General features: G+C 32.6%; 1 protein-coding gene across 1 annotated transcript; it reads right to left on the reverse strand.

Moving 5' to 3' along the window:
* Positions 1–4128: 4128 nt before the first annotated feature.
* Positions 4129–18002, reverse strand: LOC138122273 (N-acetylneuraminate 9-O-acetyltransferase). The gene is made up of 6 exons (XM_069036444.1): positions 17547–18002; positions 17356–17452; positions 17051–17299; positions 16733–17000; positions 16443–16678; positions 4129–5679 (listed from the first exon to the last, which is right to left on the reverse strand). The coding sequence occupies exons 1-6, from the start codon at positions 17671–17673 to the stop codon at positions 4263–4265; spliced, it is 2394 nt and encodes a 797-aa protein (XP_068892545.1). The 5' UTR covers positions 17674–18002; the 3' UTR covers positions 4129–4262.
* Between the last annotated feature and the right edge of the window lie 138 nt (positions 18003–18140).

The following is an 18140-nucleotide window of genomic DNA, read 5'->3' on the forward strand; positions in this document are numbered from 1 at the left end:
TTAGCAGTTAAATTCAATTTATTAAAGGATACACAACCACATTACATTTATAAACCAGAAAGTTGTTTAGAAAATGACAATTACAAATTATATTTTGATCGCACAGTTTTAACTGACATTCACATTCAGCATAACAGACCAGACATTATTATTTTAAATAAACAACAAAAGCAAGCATATCTTTTAGATATAGCTGTTCCAAATTCACACAATATAACACAGACATATAATACAAAAATTAATAAATATTTAGAACTCTCCGTTGCTACGAGAAATCTTTGGTGTTTAGAAAAAATTTCGATTTTACCATTTATAATTTCAGCAACTGGAATAGTACCGCAATCTCTTTTTGAAAATGTAAAAATTTTGGACTTGGAGAACACATTGGTGGTTGAAATTCAAAAAGGTATATTATTATACTCATGTCACATCGTGAGGAAATTCCTTAACATTGACACAGAACATAAAACACAAAAAAGTCAAAATGCGGAGGCGAGACGCCGGTAATTATGTTGATAAGCACTGCACTATTACTTGATAGTATTATCCGTAATAGTGTATGTACTCCGGCAAAATTGCCGTGCCGCCGGGTGGAGGTGGGATAGCAAAATATACAGGTGTCTCAAAATTCCCGAATTCCGAATTCAGAGCGTTGTAGGGGATCACTTCAGTAGTCCAAATATGGAAATAAAAAAAAATTGGAACTCTCCCCACAAAGATACATTGGTCTGAAGGTGCACTCTTTGAACTGCGTTTTCTTCAAATACAGGCGGAAAAGTTCAGTGTTTATTGTTATTTATGGTGTAGATGATTGTGGAAAATAATAGAGAGATATTGCATTCAAACTTTATTTAAGTAAAACGTTAATAAATGCATGCGCTATGAAATAACGCTATGCTTTAACGCCATAGCGATTTAAAGTTATTGCAATTTATCAAGGCGTTAACGTTATTATAAGACATTGCAAAGTTGACAAATAGTGTCAAAAATGGACGAAATCAAGGCGGTCTCTATTTTAACAGGCCAGGACACTGGCTGTGTTGCCAAATTTCTTAGTGGGCCATTCCATAGCATCCTGAGTTCCAAAAATATTGGCACTTCCATAGAAAGGTGATTCATTTAAAAATAATTTTGACAAGACAATTAATTGTGCAATTAATTTCAGTAATTGAAAAATAAACATGCCACACAAATGTTGCGTTCTCGTAGATACTAATTGCAAGTTAAATTATGCTTCAAGTAAGTCTTCCTACGTTAGCGTTTTCAAATTCCCATCGAAGAAGATTAGAATGCAAGAATGGATGCGGATTTTGGAACTAGAAAACTGGCGCGTGAGGTCTTTGTTGCTCGTTCCATTAGGTCTAAAATCCATTTTAAATTATAAACCTGTATTGATGGTAGGATCCATACACCCGAGTGGGTAGCTTTTGCAGTTCTTATTTATTTTCAACAATTCATACTGCACCTTTATTGGTCTTTAATGGTCTCTGTGTACGACTTTAGAAAAAAAATCTTGTCCTGAGCTGTACAGTGTACAGGTGGCATGTGTTAGAATTTGCACTCGAGCTAATGCAATCAAGGTTAACTAAAAGGACTTCTATCTTCATTTTGGATAGGATACTTGTTCCGAATACAGGACTATGAAATTTTACTAACAATAGCTATCTTATAAAACAGGATACACATAATTACCTTGACTTGGTCACCTGATATACTTTGACTGAAGTAAAGTTGCAATACGAGAATTAGAAAAATCTTTCCGTGATGATTAACTGACAGCTAACAATGACAAAATAGTGAGTGACAGTGAGTGATCACAAAACTTCAAAACTAGTAACTTTTTTTAAAGGTTGTCAGACGTTAGTGGGCCATTCCACAGACCACTTTCTGAAGTCAGTGTCACGGCCTGTTAAAATAGAGACCGCCTTGACGAAATGTTAGAAGCGGCAATTTTAGGTGGTGCAAATGACGATGATATTAAAGAAGCAGTTCATCACTTTATTTCTAACTTATTTCGCACTCAAACTTTTTTGAATTGTCAAACTGTAGACATATGAGAAATGTCAAAAATAATGTTAACGTCTTGCGGTATACGTTCGCAATTTACGTAAAGCGCAATCGTTATTATCGTCTACGTGCTAAAAATTGACACTTAGATGTCAAAATAACGTCTTTCTAAATACTGCTAACAGTTATATGACACTGCAATATCTCTCTATTAGAGATATAACGTAACGGTACCTACATACTATGGCGGACAATAAATTTAGGCCGGCAAATTTCTGAAATTTCAAAAAAGTCGATGCAAGCGACCATTTATTGTCATTATGACTGATTGACTGATGTGTCAGTTTGTCAAACTGAAGGTTTTTAAGTTGTTTGGCGTTTCCTTCGCCCTTTTCGTAACTTACAGATCATGACGCACTACCATAACTGTAGTATCACTTCTCTCTGGTGCACGCTTCTTTTCCCAATTTTAATTTTGATTATCGCTGTCACGATGACAAGAATGACAAAAATCGAAAATGGGGTTAGTTGAACATAATGCCAGCTTCACATTTTGATATCAAGGCAATGACAGGCCGGCCTAAATTTATTGTCCGCCATAGTACATGTAAGTACATAATACACTATTACACTAACCTCCACTTTTTTCTTCTCTATCTGATAGACCTTCCTACTACCTAAATGATGAATGAAAAAAATTGGTACCTTACATAACAATTTTTTTGAGAAAATAACAAATTTTATTTCAAAAATTTAATTTAATTTTTAATGTAAGTACTATTCCGGACACGGAATCTTGGCCATAACTGACATTTAACTGACAAATATGTGTGAACTGGCCTTTATTGAATATAACCCAACTTTTGACTCGATAATGCCATATCCTTGCTTTTTTGATGTCAGAATAAAAACTTCAAAGTGATTTTTAATAATTGTCATTTACTAATGACGCTAATGATTGGTTTACATCATTTTTTTTTAGAAATGTCAAAAAAATGTTGGCCAAGATTCCATGTCTGGAATAGTACTTATTTTTTTTTCTATATGATTATTTAAAATCGAGGGTTTACTTTAATAGACCAAACAATTTAGAAGATTTATGACAGAGAATTCGCGCTGAAATGGAACAAATCAGTCCTGACATTATTGAGCGCGGTGTACAGTGCCAAAAGTTGGCGGGGGATAATTTCAACATTTGCGTTACATTTTATTGTTAACCTTAGATGTTTGTTTGTTTCTGTTTAAGATCGATTAAAATTTTTACATTAAAAATTAAATTAAATTCTTGAAGTAAAATTTGTCATTTTCTCAAAAAAATTGTCATCTAAGGTACCAATTTTTTTCATTAATCGTTTAGGTAGTAGTAAGGTCTATCAGAAAAAGAAGAAAAAGTCAGTGTGGTAATTTAAAAAAAAAAATGGTAATAACCTACCTCGTGGGTAATATCTTAAATAACCCACTTATACCATAAATCTGTGGCGGTCGTGAAAAAGTAGGTAAGTCGAAAATGTAAATTTTTCAGGGCAACGATTCAAAATTCCATATCATTCTTAAAATCCTGTAATTAAATAGAAACTTCTTTCTACCTGTACTTGCTTTCAATATAAGTAAATTTTAAACTGTGATAATCTGAATTATTTAATTCCATGATTTATTATTAAGGTGTAAACATCGTTAACTCATTTTTGAAATTATTTGACTTACCTACTTTTTCACGACCGCCACAGAAATAACTATTATTGAGCAAAAATGGTAGACACGTGAAATGCACGTTTTGAGTGTTTTGACTGGTTTATGAAAGTTTCCGAAAGCCTACAAAAGTTGACGAAATAATAAATTCGCTTCCGAATTATTTGGCTGAGTCGCTCAAGCAAGCGATCCAGCCGAATTAATATAGTTCGATCCGATTCGGTTCGGTTCGATGAAATGTGCGAACTGTGATTTAAAAACATGTAATTTATTTCTTCCGAATTTTTGCGGTTCGGTTTGATTCAGCTCAATGGGGGACAAGCCCTCCTGACTCTTATCAGAATATACTATTATGTATAATGGAAATACTTGTCTCTTAGGTCAAGATTACGTTTTTAATTAAAGTAATTTATACAAAATAAAAGAACTGCGGTTAATAAAAAAACATTTATTAATAAACATTTACACAAAGCTTGTATGAAATATAAAAATGTATATACAGTACAGGGAATATAGGTAGTGCATTTTTAGAAACAATTGAACCATTCGCTACTGAAAGCAGTTTATTAAAACATACCGTCATTTATTCCAATAGGTACTAAAATAGCTAGAAACAAAATGAAATTTCTCAAAACACACTTCCAATCGGCTGGAACTGCGTATGGCAGCAATACTTTGGTTAATCGATGTACTTCATGTGAAGCACAAACAAAAATAAACGACGTAATCATCACGTTTAAAACGGGATAACCCGGAATAAGTACCAAAACACCATGTGTATCAGCCGCAAGCCAAATATGGTACTGACTTATGAATAATTCTAGAGAAATTTCGCCAAACCAAGCGAATAAGCTGGAATATCTTGTTCTTAAGATTCCAGAAATATTTCTTAAAACTATGTACCCCACAATTGGAATAAAAACTATATACGAATGAATTTCGCTACATTCTAATTCACTAGAACACAAAAAAGTTATAATTATGTAACAACCTATGCCCATTATTGCCGCTAATGTGCCAGTCAACGCTAGGCCCCTTGAAAATAGATTGCTATGATTGTTATCATCGTAAATATTGTATCTTTGAGCTAAAAGTAAGATAACAGCGAAACTCATTCCGTACATAATAGAATATCTATCTAGTTTCCACCTAAACCACCACTCACGAATATCATCATCTGTGGTAACAAATAAAGCTTTCCAAGGTCTGGTAACAAAGACTTTTTCAAAGAATACTTCCGACATAAACAATATAGTGATGACAGTAAAAAGTACAATAAATTTAATTAACAGATAAAAATATTGCATTACATTATTTTCTGAATTTTGAGCTGTTATGTGAGGTGGAAAGGCCATAAAACAATATGTCATCAAATACCAGAATGATAGTAATGGCACAAAATAATAAAACTGATATGGTCTATTCATGCATAAGCAAAGCGTTACGGTCATGAAGTTCAATTGGAAGAGCACTCGAAAAAAACTAACTATACCTATGTCACCACGTTGCCAAACACAACAAAACTGTTCATAGCCTAATAAAAATAAATACGCAGAAATTAATACTTTAATGTGCATATTAATGGGTAAGATGCGACTTGCACCCGTTATGTGATAGACTAAAATGACTAGCTGCATCCAGCCTTTCCATTCATTCAACTGATCGCGATGTAATACTTTGGTGTATTTACTATCTTCGGTAAAAAATAAACCTAATACAGTGACATAGCCGATTGGAAGCCAAAAACTAAATTCAGAGTAGTATTTATTTTCCTTCATGAAGAAATTGGTGCGATCACATACGAAAAAATACGACATAATGAGCGCCATCTTTGCGAGGGAACCGAAGAGGTTGTAGTAACTTCCGGGAGCAGCTGTTTGTGTTTGAAATTCATTTTCTGGTAATTGATTGTATTCATGAATAGGCCGACCTTTCCACTGCATTACCAGTCGATGGAGGATCATCACAACGGCAACGGTCACACTGTAAACATATGTATTTGTTAATAACTTGTAAAGTGGGTACAGGTTGCAAAGACACACTTGTCATTTGCAACAGCACTTTTATGGCATTAGTCATTTGAAATTACTTTAAAACTGTACTTATATGGAAAATATTCAATCCAAACTATGATTTTCTGCTCCCTTTGTTTGCCTTTATTTGGTTCAGAAATATTGAAAAAAAGCTGTTGCAAATGACAAGTGTGTCTTTGCAACCTGTACCCACTTTATGTATTATAATTACATTGTATTACAGATAATAACTGATAACACTGAGCAACAACTTTTGACTTTGAATTTTTCTTTGATGAATTAATCTTTAATTTATTTATAATAACATACTATTCCGGACACGGAATCTTGGCCACAACTGACATTTAACTGACAAATATGTGTGAACTGGCCTTTATTGACTATAACCCAACTTTTGACTCGATAATGCTATTTCCTTACTTTTTTGATGTCACAATAAAAACTTCAAAGTGATTTTTAATAATTGTCATTTATTAATGACACTAATGATTGATTTACATAAATTTTTTTAGAAATGTCAAAAAAATGTTGGCCAAGATTCCATGTCCGGAATAGTACATCTTACCTAAGTATACCTAACACAAACAGCAAAATTGTACCTACTGATTGTGACTGTTACACACGCTGTATCGTCAAAACTAAAGCTAATAATTATTTTGCTACTATATTCGTAATTAGCAAGCACCTATTATTATTCTAAATTAACTTATTGTGTCTGGAGAACATTTTGGCTGTTGATCAGTCTAATCACAGAACAGTGCTGCATAAGTTAATGTAACTACGTATACTCTACTCTATTCTTCATCTTGGTGAGTGGTCGATGCGATCAAGCAAGCCATGGGTAGCTTTGTAAGTTTTACTTTTTCCACCAAATTTTTGTGTGGTGTAAATCAAATATTAACTGTCATCGCTGTCATTCAGATTCAGAATCTTCGTCAAGCTTTCATGTCCAAATCTCGCAATTTTATGTCGCCACCACTCGTGTAAAAGCATAAGATTTAAACAGCTGATCGGTGATCCGTAACCTGTTAGTGCGTTCACAATCGACAGTTCAACGTCTACTTCGACGCCATATTTAAAAAAACACCCGTTATATAATATGTACTATTTGCAAGTAAAAAAAATGGGACCTCAAACTTCTGTTAGTTTAGAAAAATTCAATGTAGTGCAAGCTTTATTGTCATTTTGCCTTTTGATTATTGTCGTAGAAATTTGACACTATTCTAGCTGACAGTTTAAAATTTTATTTTATACTCCTATTTTCCTTTTCCAAATGCCCTCTTCTTTTGATAAAGGTAGATTTTGATTGGGACTTTGCATTAAATAAATATTCACTACGTGCTTACTTACACTCATTCCCTACAACCGACAACACTTAATGACAACGTCAATCAATTCAAAGTAGGGTTAGAAACAGATAAGGGGCATTTCACATTAAAAGTCAAGACAGTGATGTTGTCATGTTGATGTCCCACTTTTTTTGCTCCCAATAGTACACAACGTTGCCGGTTGATTTTCCGGGTAGAATGCAGTGTTGGTGGTTATTTGGTTTTGGCAAAGACTACAGTGCATTTTTTTAACTGTTGCCATAGGGAATTGCATGGTTAAACATACACCCCCTGTTAACTTTTGTTCTGATGAAAATATGCAAACCATTTTTGGAACAAAGTTGGAAGATTTTTTAAACTATCGGTTAGATTACAATTCAATAATATTCTAAACTGTCCAAAAAGTTGTGAAAAAAATATTTTCTAGCGCGCCGGAATAATAGTACGTCCAGCGGCCGCAGAATAGCCTCCCTGTCGGCTCAACCAGCACCTGACCATCTCCACTTTTGACTTTTGTCACTTTCATTTAAAAAATAGCGAGATCTCCTGGAGGCTATGATTAAACTAGCTTTTGGAAGGCAGAACATCTAAACATTTATTTATTAAAAAAAACAACGCACAAACATTTATTTATTAAAAACATTAACGCACAAATAACTCAACAAATCAACAGAAATTGTCAAAGGAATTGTTCAAAGTGTTTTCTTTCGAGTGCTAGACAATGTCCCAAGCGATCTTGAAAATTTCTTCGTAAATGTCGCACTATAATGGAATTACAAGCTTCAGTTATTCTTGTCCTTAATTCCTCCACAGTTTCTGGTTGACCTCTTATGCGTTTTTTTTAACTGTTGTTTGCCATAGGGAATTGCATGGTAAAAATTATACCCTCTGTTGACTTATGAATCTTATGATTCACTGCAGATTTGGTGCTAATTTTTATTTTTGTAATAAATCATTAATAAGACTACGTAATGCATACTGTTTGAACAACAACAAGCAGTTTTATTTTGTTAATTTTACTCTTCAAAGTTGAAATTAATGAACGTAAATAATTTGACAAAAAACGTAGTAGGCGATATGGAAAAAAAAATTAGGTTTTAAATTTTAATTTATTATTTATTGTAATCATAGCCTAGAGGAGATCTCGATATTTATTTTTTAAATGAAAGTGACAAAAGTCAAAAGTGGAGCTGGTTGAGTTGAGCCGACAGGGACGCTATTCTGGCGGCCGTTCGACGTATGTACCTACTATTATTCCGGCGCGCTAGAAAATATTTTTTCCACAACTTTTTCGACAGTTTAGGATATTGAATTGTAATCTATCCGATAGTTTAAAAAATCTTCCAACTTTGTTCCAAAAATGGTTTGAATATTTTCATCAGAACAAAAGTTAACAGGGGGTATATGTTTTAGACTACGTCCACTGATAGAATGCATTTTTTTAAATATCCTTCGACAACAAAATCCCCAAACCATAACATTATAGCTATTAAGACAACAAGGGTTTTATAGACGATTTAAAAATCGAGATCGTAGTTTAAATCAGAGCGACCGCAGGGAGCGAGGATTTAATAGATCGAGATTTTTAAACTATAAAACACGCGTTGTCTTCAAGATTTTTTCTAACAGTAACATCTTATCAGAAATTTTAATAAATTCAGAAATTATTCGAGGCGCGTCACAATACACAAAATGCGGAGGTTGCCGTGGGTACTATGGTAATAATATCAACAAATTTGGAAAAAAACAATTTTCATCGTTGAAATGTGCCAAAACGTTCCAGAAGAAATAAGAAAAATGGGGCAATTTGTTACCAATGAAGTCTAAAAGTGCATACGAAAAGGTGTATGTTTCGTTTCAAGGCCGGAACAATAAAAAAAGCATCACGGAGGTAACGGAAAATGTCATTTTGGCTTTTCTTGATATGGGGTAAGTGTCTAGAACTTCATTAAAAGTTAATTCACACTACGCCAAGAATCATTTGAAGAAAATGTAAAGATTGCCAGTTTTCGATGGCCGGGCACTTGCATTGAATGAGACAGTAGAAGTTAAAGAAGAAGATGTTAGGAACAAGAGCACGAAGCTAATGTGGCAGTTCTAATTCAATAATTGTACTTTTCACTTTTGTGATAATTACTGCAAAAATGATGAATAAAATGTTACTTGAATGATATGTGTGAGCGTATTTTATGACTCTATAAGATACGTTGCTATTGACGACGTGTCTTATAGAGACAAGCGTATTTTATGGGAAACATAAGGTGTGAGCTCAAATGCACCATAGAAACAGTATAAGATATTAGTGTTAGAAAAAAATATTAAGAAAGTATCATAGATTGTGTTGGTAATATCTTGAAGCATTCGCGCCACTGATTCTCACTGGTTGTTATGAAACCCACGCGAAAAATAAATTATATGACATTTCAAATTTGAAATAGTCAGTTCTGTCAAAGTGGTTTAAGCATTTAGATTTGCGATTTTTCATCTTTAGAGCTTTGTTTTGCGATTCTCTGGTTTTAAAAGTCATTAGTTTTGATCATGTTGCTGTTTTGATCTGTTCCGTTGTGATTTTTTGTTGATTTTTTTAAATTTGTGCGTGCCTCAAGAATCTAATTACAAACATCGAAAATGATACAGAGGTAATTTTTGTTCATGCATTAAATAGGAGTACATATTAAATAATCTCTTGCTTGTGTTTAGTCATTTCCGAAAAAAGCTGGATATTTTAATTTCAATAGCCAGTTTTTTAGGAAATTCGAAAATGAATTGTGGGTTGCATTTTTTATTCCGTCGGGCACATTATTACTCGTGAAATACCCTGTATTAATAAAACCTAATATATTACTCCTACTGTACTGAAGTTTTCTTTCGTCTTTCCTAAGTGCAAACATGCAGAATAATAATAAAACATCACGTGTAAATCTGCTCTTTCCATTTTTTAAAATTTCGCGCCAGATCTACTTGTTGTAGCGTAGGGTGCACATTTTTAGTAACATTTATGTCAAGCAATCTATGAGTGGACAGAGTTACCATGTAATTCGCTATGGCAACAGTTAAAAAAAATGCACTGTATAGTTGCCACATAAATTTTCCTACATATTATAGTTGCCATAATTATCCACAATCATTTTGAATCACCCAATATGTATACCAATAGTCTGCAAATATGTCATTTTTGTTGTATCCATGGAAATGAGAGAGAAAAATCAAAGCCATGTTGCCGTACGTTGTTTGAGGTAAAACGGACATAAAATTACTATTTGGAAATGCTGGAAATAATGAAGAAAATATGTAATTGCAAACCTGATCAAAATCGTTCAGAATTATTATCCCACTAGCTAGTAAAAGATAAATAGTCAAAATCTGTTTTAACGTTTAAAATAAATGAGATCAACGCTGCACCTTTTGAACCCCCATATCTTCAAATCTAAGAGATATAGAATGTTTTTATTATTTTTTTCATTATTTTCTAACATGAGTTGCCATTGTCCCATTGAGTTGTTCCGCGAATTTTGGGTCGCCCAGTAGATACCTACATGAATATAGATGGAAGTGATTCTGCTAAGTTAAGGGGAAGAATACGCCAGTGGTGAGAGCCAAATTAAGGTGATTTTTGTCGACAAATTGTGGCCAAACTAATCAATAAATTTTCCTGAAAAAAATATATGCCATAAAACTAGTGTAGATTGAAGGCTCTTGATATTCAAAATGTTCAAGACGGCCTTAGTTTTCCCAAAAAAAAATAAGAAAACGCCTAATAATTTGCCTTACTTTAGAATATTTTTCTGAACAGGACTTTATTCAGATGAGAACAAGAATAATCAAGATCTTTCGACTGATGTGTTGTTGAAGTGTTTGTGAAATTTCAAATTTGTTGAGTAATTACAATCGTTGTAATTCCTTGACAAAATTTGATTGTACAACGCAGTGAAAATGCAGCTATCAGCATTCTATCCTTCGCGTGTTGTCTCCGTCGAAGGCCTGGCGCCTCGACTTCGACTGTGTTGGACGGGGTTGCACACGAATGTTTATTGCATCCTGGAATTTGCGTTCAGGTAGAGTAGTAAAACTAGGAGCGTAATGAAATTTACAAAAAGAAAGTTTCTGCATCTACGTTCTGCATTTACTTTTAGCTTGATTTGATAGAGCATTGACTGAACAGTTGATATTCGTAATAAAGCGTAATAATAACACTTTTCATTTTCTCCTCCTTCCTCGAATTTTGCTAAACTAATTTTTGATCCACAGTAAAATTTTTGTTGTTTTCAACTAAATTAACTAACGCTTTGAGAGTCATAGACTACGTATAAATTAAAAAAATTGTGTAAAAGTTGAAAATGAAATTTTCTTTCGTGGAATTGTCATGCCGAATACAACTCGATGGTACGAAATTACGGGAAATTTTTCTCCACATTTTAGTCGTATTTGTTTCTTAGACAATTTGTCGTCGAAACAAATATTCGTATAATGAGATCGAAAATTTCCGGCAATTTCACGAGAACAAAATTTCCGGAAACAATCAACACACTCGGGGTATTGTAAGTGAAAATAGAAAATATGAATTAGACAAAGGTGAATGTATTTTTAAAAACAATTAGCCGTACGGGGCTCGTATATAGTTACAGGTAGCCGGAGTAGCCTGAGGGGTCCGGCACCACTAAGTTGGGGTAGAGAGAGGTAAAGATTGAACAGTGATAAAAAAATTATATTTATGCTTATTTAAAATTTTACCAAATAACGTTTACACACGATTTTATATGCATGTAAAAAAGGATGATTGGATTTTATGTTGGTCTAAAAATGAGTGCTTGCTTTATCAAATTTAAATATTAAAAAAAAAAATATTGTTTTTCTAGATATCAGCAGCGAGGCAATTAAAGATTGCGGATTATTCATAAGTGAACATCATCCCTTTTTAGCTGCAAGTCCAGATGGAGTAATTGGGGATGATGGACTTATTGAAATAAAATGCCCCTACACGGCAAGGGACTTTACACCTGAAAATGCAATAATTTCAAAAAAAATCAAATTTGCATCACTTGAAAATGGTCATTTGAAGTTGAAGCGTACTCGCGCATACTACTTTCAAGTTCAGGGGCAGCTTTTAATAACGTCCCGTCAGTTTTGTTATTTTATTATATGGACACCGAAGGGAATGATTTTAGAAAAAATTGAAACTGATCCCGACTTCCATGAAAGGATGCTGCCCAAACTGAAACCGTTCTATTTGGAACATCTTTTGCCCGCTTTAATTCAAAGAGGATATTAAATTTTATTGGTATAATAGTCCTTTAATAGGTATGTTATGTTTTAAAATTTTCCCTCAACATCAAATTGAACGGTATTTGTTTTAGAACTTTCAATTGCAGCCTCCATCCAGACATGCAAAGTACTTACTTCGTCCAGTTTAATTTTACTGACACTAGTAAGTAGCCAATGCCAATGTTAATTTTTTTTTCTACTAGAGTTTGGAAAACTTCAACATTGTAATACTAATTTCAGTTAGGAAAAGTGAAAAATTTCCTACTAAGGGCGGAAATAATATTTCAACACTAAAAGTTCAATTTTGGTCGTTTCCTGGGATACGTAACGTAAAAACTGGTATTTAATTGAGATAAAAGCTTAAACGCCGTCACAATTTTTCATTAATAAATTATTTCTCTATGGTAACGAAAGTAGAACAATTTTGATTTCGCTTTTTAATTTAGAAATAATTAATAGTATATTAAAAATATCCAAATTTTATGTATTTTCCAAACTCCAGTAGAAAAAAATCATGTGTGCAATTCGTAGGAAAAGTGTTTTTTCCTAACTTATTGCACAAATAGCTATTTTTGAAAATATCCATCTTTTTTAGTCTCGAAGTCATACGGACTGAAAGGTTATAGTTTTGACCTAATTTATTTTAATTATTGAAAAATATTTTCAGAATTTTTTAAAAGGTAATTGAACAGCGACACTTGAGATCCAGAGCGAACTAATGTAAATTAGAGGTATTAATTAAAATAAACCATTAAATAAGTTAATTGTGTTTCTTTAAATCGTCGATCCACGGAGTGTGAAAACGTTACACTATTACTTATTATTATGCCATATATCCGCAAAAATAGAATAAGTTGTCTGGCAGTTGGGCACCACTTGTCCTTTCAAGTGTCGTAAATTTACTGGTGACAAAACTGTCGTTGCCCTGTTGTAAACCAATTATGAGAAGGTACCAGCGAAGCCAACACGACGTAGAAAAATTTTATACCGAACACAGCATTTCGTGAAGAGCGCTAAATGTGAAAATTAGAATTTGGCTCTCACCACTGGCGTATTCTTCCCCTTAAATTTATGTAATATTTACAAAATGTATTTGGATGAACATAAATACATATCCATCAATAAAAAAATATCATGTTTGCTGAGGCGCAAGAATTTGGCATTACCGCATTACCAAGATAAATGGATTGGTTGAGAGATCTGATCATCTTGACTCGAAACTGTGATTTTTTTTATCAAGAAAGTGTACAAACATGATCCGACAAAGTGTGAAGATGTCTAGTATAGAGTCGCAGATCCTTTATTATTATCAAACATATAGTGCTCATTTGCAAAAGTGCTTTGAACAAGTAAGATTCTTAAACATTTTTATAATCTTTTACTTTAAGAAACAGTATACTGGGTGCCCCAAAATTCACGGAACAACCCAATGGGGCAATGTCAACTCAGGTTAGAAAATAATGAGTAAAATAATTAAAAAATTCTATACCTCTTAAATTTGAAGATATGGGGGCTCAAAAGGTGCAGCTTTGATCTCATTTATTTTAAATGTTAAAAAAGATTTTGACTAAAGTCCATTCAAAAAACATCTGGACTGTCAAAATCAAAATTGCAGTTGTTAGGTTGGTCAAATCACTAGTTATTTTCATATTGCCTAGTTGTTTTCTACGATTTTTTAAACTATTCATTTGTTTAAATTGACATTGTCAAACAAATTGCAAAATTATTTATAAGTGTATTTTGTAAAAAGGTTAAAATGGAAAGTTCAAAACGAACTAGGGTGGTTCTATTGGTGCGAGAGAAGAGAGCCATAAGAAATGATGATGAGGAACAAACAAAAAAGTGATAATAACGGGAAGAAATAACAAATTTGTGCCAAAGCCGCTCCAGAATTGTTAACTAATAATTGGTGTTCGTTCTTGTGATTCACAAAATTTTGCAGATAAGTGTTAATCAAATGTTAAATAATTTTCTTCCAATTCTGAATAAATGAAACAGATCACTTTATTTTGGATGATTTTGGTTGTTGTTTAATTTGTTACTTGTTTTCAGTTTGTCGTGTGTTTTTGATAAACTTTATTAAATTGCTCCAATTCATTTAGTTGCTGCATTTCACTTCAAGTGTTCGAAGCAATGAATGATTCAAAACATTTTTAGTTCAATAATTAAAAATGAAAACATAACCTAAATATATTTTGTAACTAGATTTTGATGTCGGTACACTCTAGCGAACATTTTTTATACACAAGTACAGTCAAAACAAGCATTTTATTTAAAATTTAATTTTGACAGTCCAGGAGTTTTTTGAATTTACTTTATTTATATTTTACTAGCCAGGGGCATAATAATTCTGAACGATTGTGATCAGGTTTGCAATTATTTTTTTCACTACTTCCAGCATTTCCAAATAGTAATTTTATTTATGTTCGTTTTACCTCAAATAACGTACGGCAACATGGCTTTGATTTTTCTCTCTCATTTCCATGGATACAACAAAAACGAAATATTTGTAGACTATTGGGATACATCGAATGTTTTTAAATGTTGCCACATTTAGTGTAACAAATACGTACATCTTCGACAAAAAAGAAGATTGGTTTTTTAAAACATTTTTACCTGATATTTTAATTACTACTTAACAACGTATTGCTAAGTTGTTCCGCGAATTTTGGGGCACCCAGTATACAGGGTGTCTCAGCTAAGACTTTCGAGCCTAATATCTCGGTTATTTGCCACCGGAATTTTATGAAATTTAAAATACAGATATGTTAGAGGGTGAAGGTTCAATTACTAATAATAAAATTTCCTCAAGTTAAAAAATGTAATTTTAACACGTGTTTCCTTTATTAAAAATTAGGCGCAACTATTATTCGATTGTTCAACATTAACAACAATTAACTAATTGATTCAACTGATTCAACGAAAAGATTAGATTTTGTTGTTAAAATTTTAATCTAAATTTTGAAGGTATTTGAGCAGTTACCTTTTGAAACAATTGATGAAAAATTGCCAAGCAACATTTTGTACACCTTTGAAATCTGTCAAAAGTGGGCGAAAAGTCAAATTGTGTAAATTTATTGAAAATACTCTAAAAATAGACTACAGAAATTTCAATATTGTTGAAAAAGGAAACAATTTTTGCCTACGGAGGGTGTCGTAAGAACTTCAATGACACAGTTCGTTTTCTGGTGGAACACAAATGTACAGTCGCGAGCAATAAATTTTGGTCGTAAGGTCATTCTTTGACGCAATCGAAAATGCTCCATTGTAAAACAGTCGTAAATGTCATAACCTATCATCATGTTGTATGACATTAATTGTCATTTTGTTCTCATTTTTTGACATCAAGGAGGTTGACATGGGTATAATCAGGTAGGAATTTTTTTAAATATGTGACAATCTAACCAAATTTTGAAATGACATTGACGACCAAAATGTATTGCCCGCGACAATAGGCTTTACAAAATTTAAGGTTCAGAGAGTCGTCAATTTATTTGAAAACACAGGAAGCGTACGTGAACCAAATTACCTTGCTAAAATATCTCGATCGGAAGAATTAAAGCATCTAGTATAATAAATTACGTCCAAATGTTGTCTTTAATTTTGTAAGTGTTTGTAAGGTTAGCAAGATAAACGTCAAATATGTCACCTGCGTTTGTGCGAAAAGGGGTGACCAAAATTCGACAAAATTGCGCGTTTGTTTCATAGGCGTCTACGTTTTTGCATCTGCAGCCACGTTTAACACAGTTTTTTTTCTTTTTTCTTGCAAACCAGACGTCTTTCAAGAACGAGTTTCTCCCTGCAGCATTTTTTATTGACGATCAATTTTTTGATGTAAATCTTCAGTGATTTAACATTTTAAAAAGGCACATAAAAATTATGTTTTTAAGACTTGGGTAATTGCATAAATGAGCATTTATTCTTCACCATCTAAAATATCTGCAATTTAAATTTCATAAAAATCCGTTGGAAAATAACCGAGTTATTAGGCTCGGAAGTCTTAGCTAAGACACCCTGTATAATATACTCTTAAGGATACGCATTTTTGCAATATTGTTGCAGAATGTGTCTACTGGATCAACCAAGGAGTTCATGTGTTTACTTAAATAAAATTTTGACTCACCATATGCACAGAATGGCAAATGTAACCACTTGTAACATTGTATATTGTTCCATTGAACTGCAACATGTTCCATCATTAAAGTTCATGTAATCATTACAATACATATTGAGCAGGATCTGGATATCATACTGCAAAGGTCTTGGTGCTAAATATATTCCATCTGGACTCTCAGAAATCATGCCTTCACCAACCAGCTTCAAACTACGCCATAATTCTGCTTCAGTATAATGTAAAATCTTAAAATTACTTTGTTTAAAACTTTATCTAATACTATTATTAATATTAATTACCTCAATAGCTGCTTTATTATATAAATCAATTACTTCATTATTGATCATTTGCACATCTAATTTTAATTTATCAGGATTTACTGGTTCTTGTAATGCCCATAAAATTTTAGTTTTTCTCTTATGAAGTTTACTAATTGGTTGAACAAGGCGTGTTAAATTTACTTTATACTCTTCAACCATTCCTAATGAAGCATTTGAAATCTTAATAGGTTCCAATGCACATCCACCAATTATCACAGATGGAGCTTCTTTGGATACTTGCCACTGTCTTAAAAATGTAACTATAATGATTATTTAAATTGGAATTGTTAAGATTACCTGAATTTGTCAACCATTAATTTAGAAACAAAAGATATACCAAAAAATTCAACTTTCAATTTTAATTTATTATCAATGTGAGTTAAATTTTTGGTAACATCTTGTAAAGGTATTAACATCACTTCTTCTTCCTGCTTAAGGTGGTTCACAAATGTCATATATAAATCTTGTATCCTCTTGTCTCCAACAAAAATAAAATGTGTCTTAGTTCCATAAAAGGCTAAGTAACGTAAACATTTTCTTGTATCACTGAAAAATTAATAATCATAAATAATAATTTACTTGAAATAAAAGTTACATCATACATCTTGGTATAACGATGCAACATGCATCCATAAGGCTGCCATTCTTGGTCCCCTTTGTATCGACCATCAGACAATAGCCACTTACAAGAATTTGTCCCTGATAAAAATATGTCTTTAAATATTTTACAAATTGGCAAATAGGTTTGTTTTGATAGTGAATTGTTTTTTTTTTTATAACCTATATCATTTACCATAACGGACGTGAAGGATTCCATGATAACAAGCAAATCCTATCACTAAAAGTAGTGCAATTTTCTTTGCATTAACAGCATTAATTTGATCAATAATTTTCTCTATCCGAGATTTGTCACTATTCATAATAATTCTTCGGTGGCTGATTACTACATCGCTAACAGTCACATGAACATTAATTATTATTGTTGAAAAACGATTTCATATCACTTGTCATCTGGGATCCTAGGATTTTCATGTTTATCAGTTTTCAGTTATCACACCCACTGTTGATATAATTGGCAGCCATGAATTAACGTTAAAACTTTGGCTTCTTTGCTTCAAATTATTTATAAAAAAAATAAAGCTCTCAATATTAAAATATTTGTGGTTTTTTTACAACGTTAATTTCATAAAAATTTAGACTAATATTCTCCGATTTTGTAGTAAAGGATAAATAAATATAACTAAATCTCCGGCCATATTGATTTTATACCCCTGTAAGTAAAGACAGTTACATTTAAAATTTTGAATACGATTGGCCGTTAAATGGCGGTAAAATATCTGTCGTGGTGTTATTGGTAGATTCTTTAAAAATTCCACGAAACTTGCCG

Source organism: Tenebrio molitor, chromosome 1 (assembly GCF_963966145.1).
Source record: "Tenebrio molitor chromosome 1, icTenMoli1.1, whole genome shotgun sequence".
NCBI classification, from domain to species: Eukaryota; Metazoa; Arthropoda; class Insecta; order Coleoptera; family Tenebrionidae; genus Tenebrio; species Tenebrio molitor.

What these genes read in the sequence shown, in the direction of transcription:
- LOC138122273 (XM_069036444.1), bottom strand. Translation starts at nt 17,673, where the DNA reads ATGAATAGTGACAAATCTCGGATAGAGAAAATTATTGATCAAATTAAT. An exon ending in TTGCATCGTTATACCAAGAT is followed by an intron (nt 17,300 to 17,355) that starts GTATGATGTAAC and finishes TTAATTTTTCAG; the next exon opens with TGATACAAGAAAATGTTTAC. An exon ending in TTTGCCATTCTGTGCATATG is followed by an intron (nt 5,680 to 16,442) that starts GTGAGTCAAAAT and finishes ATATGTTTACAG; the next exon opens with TGTGACCGTTGCCGTTGTGA.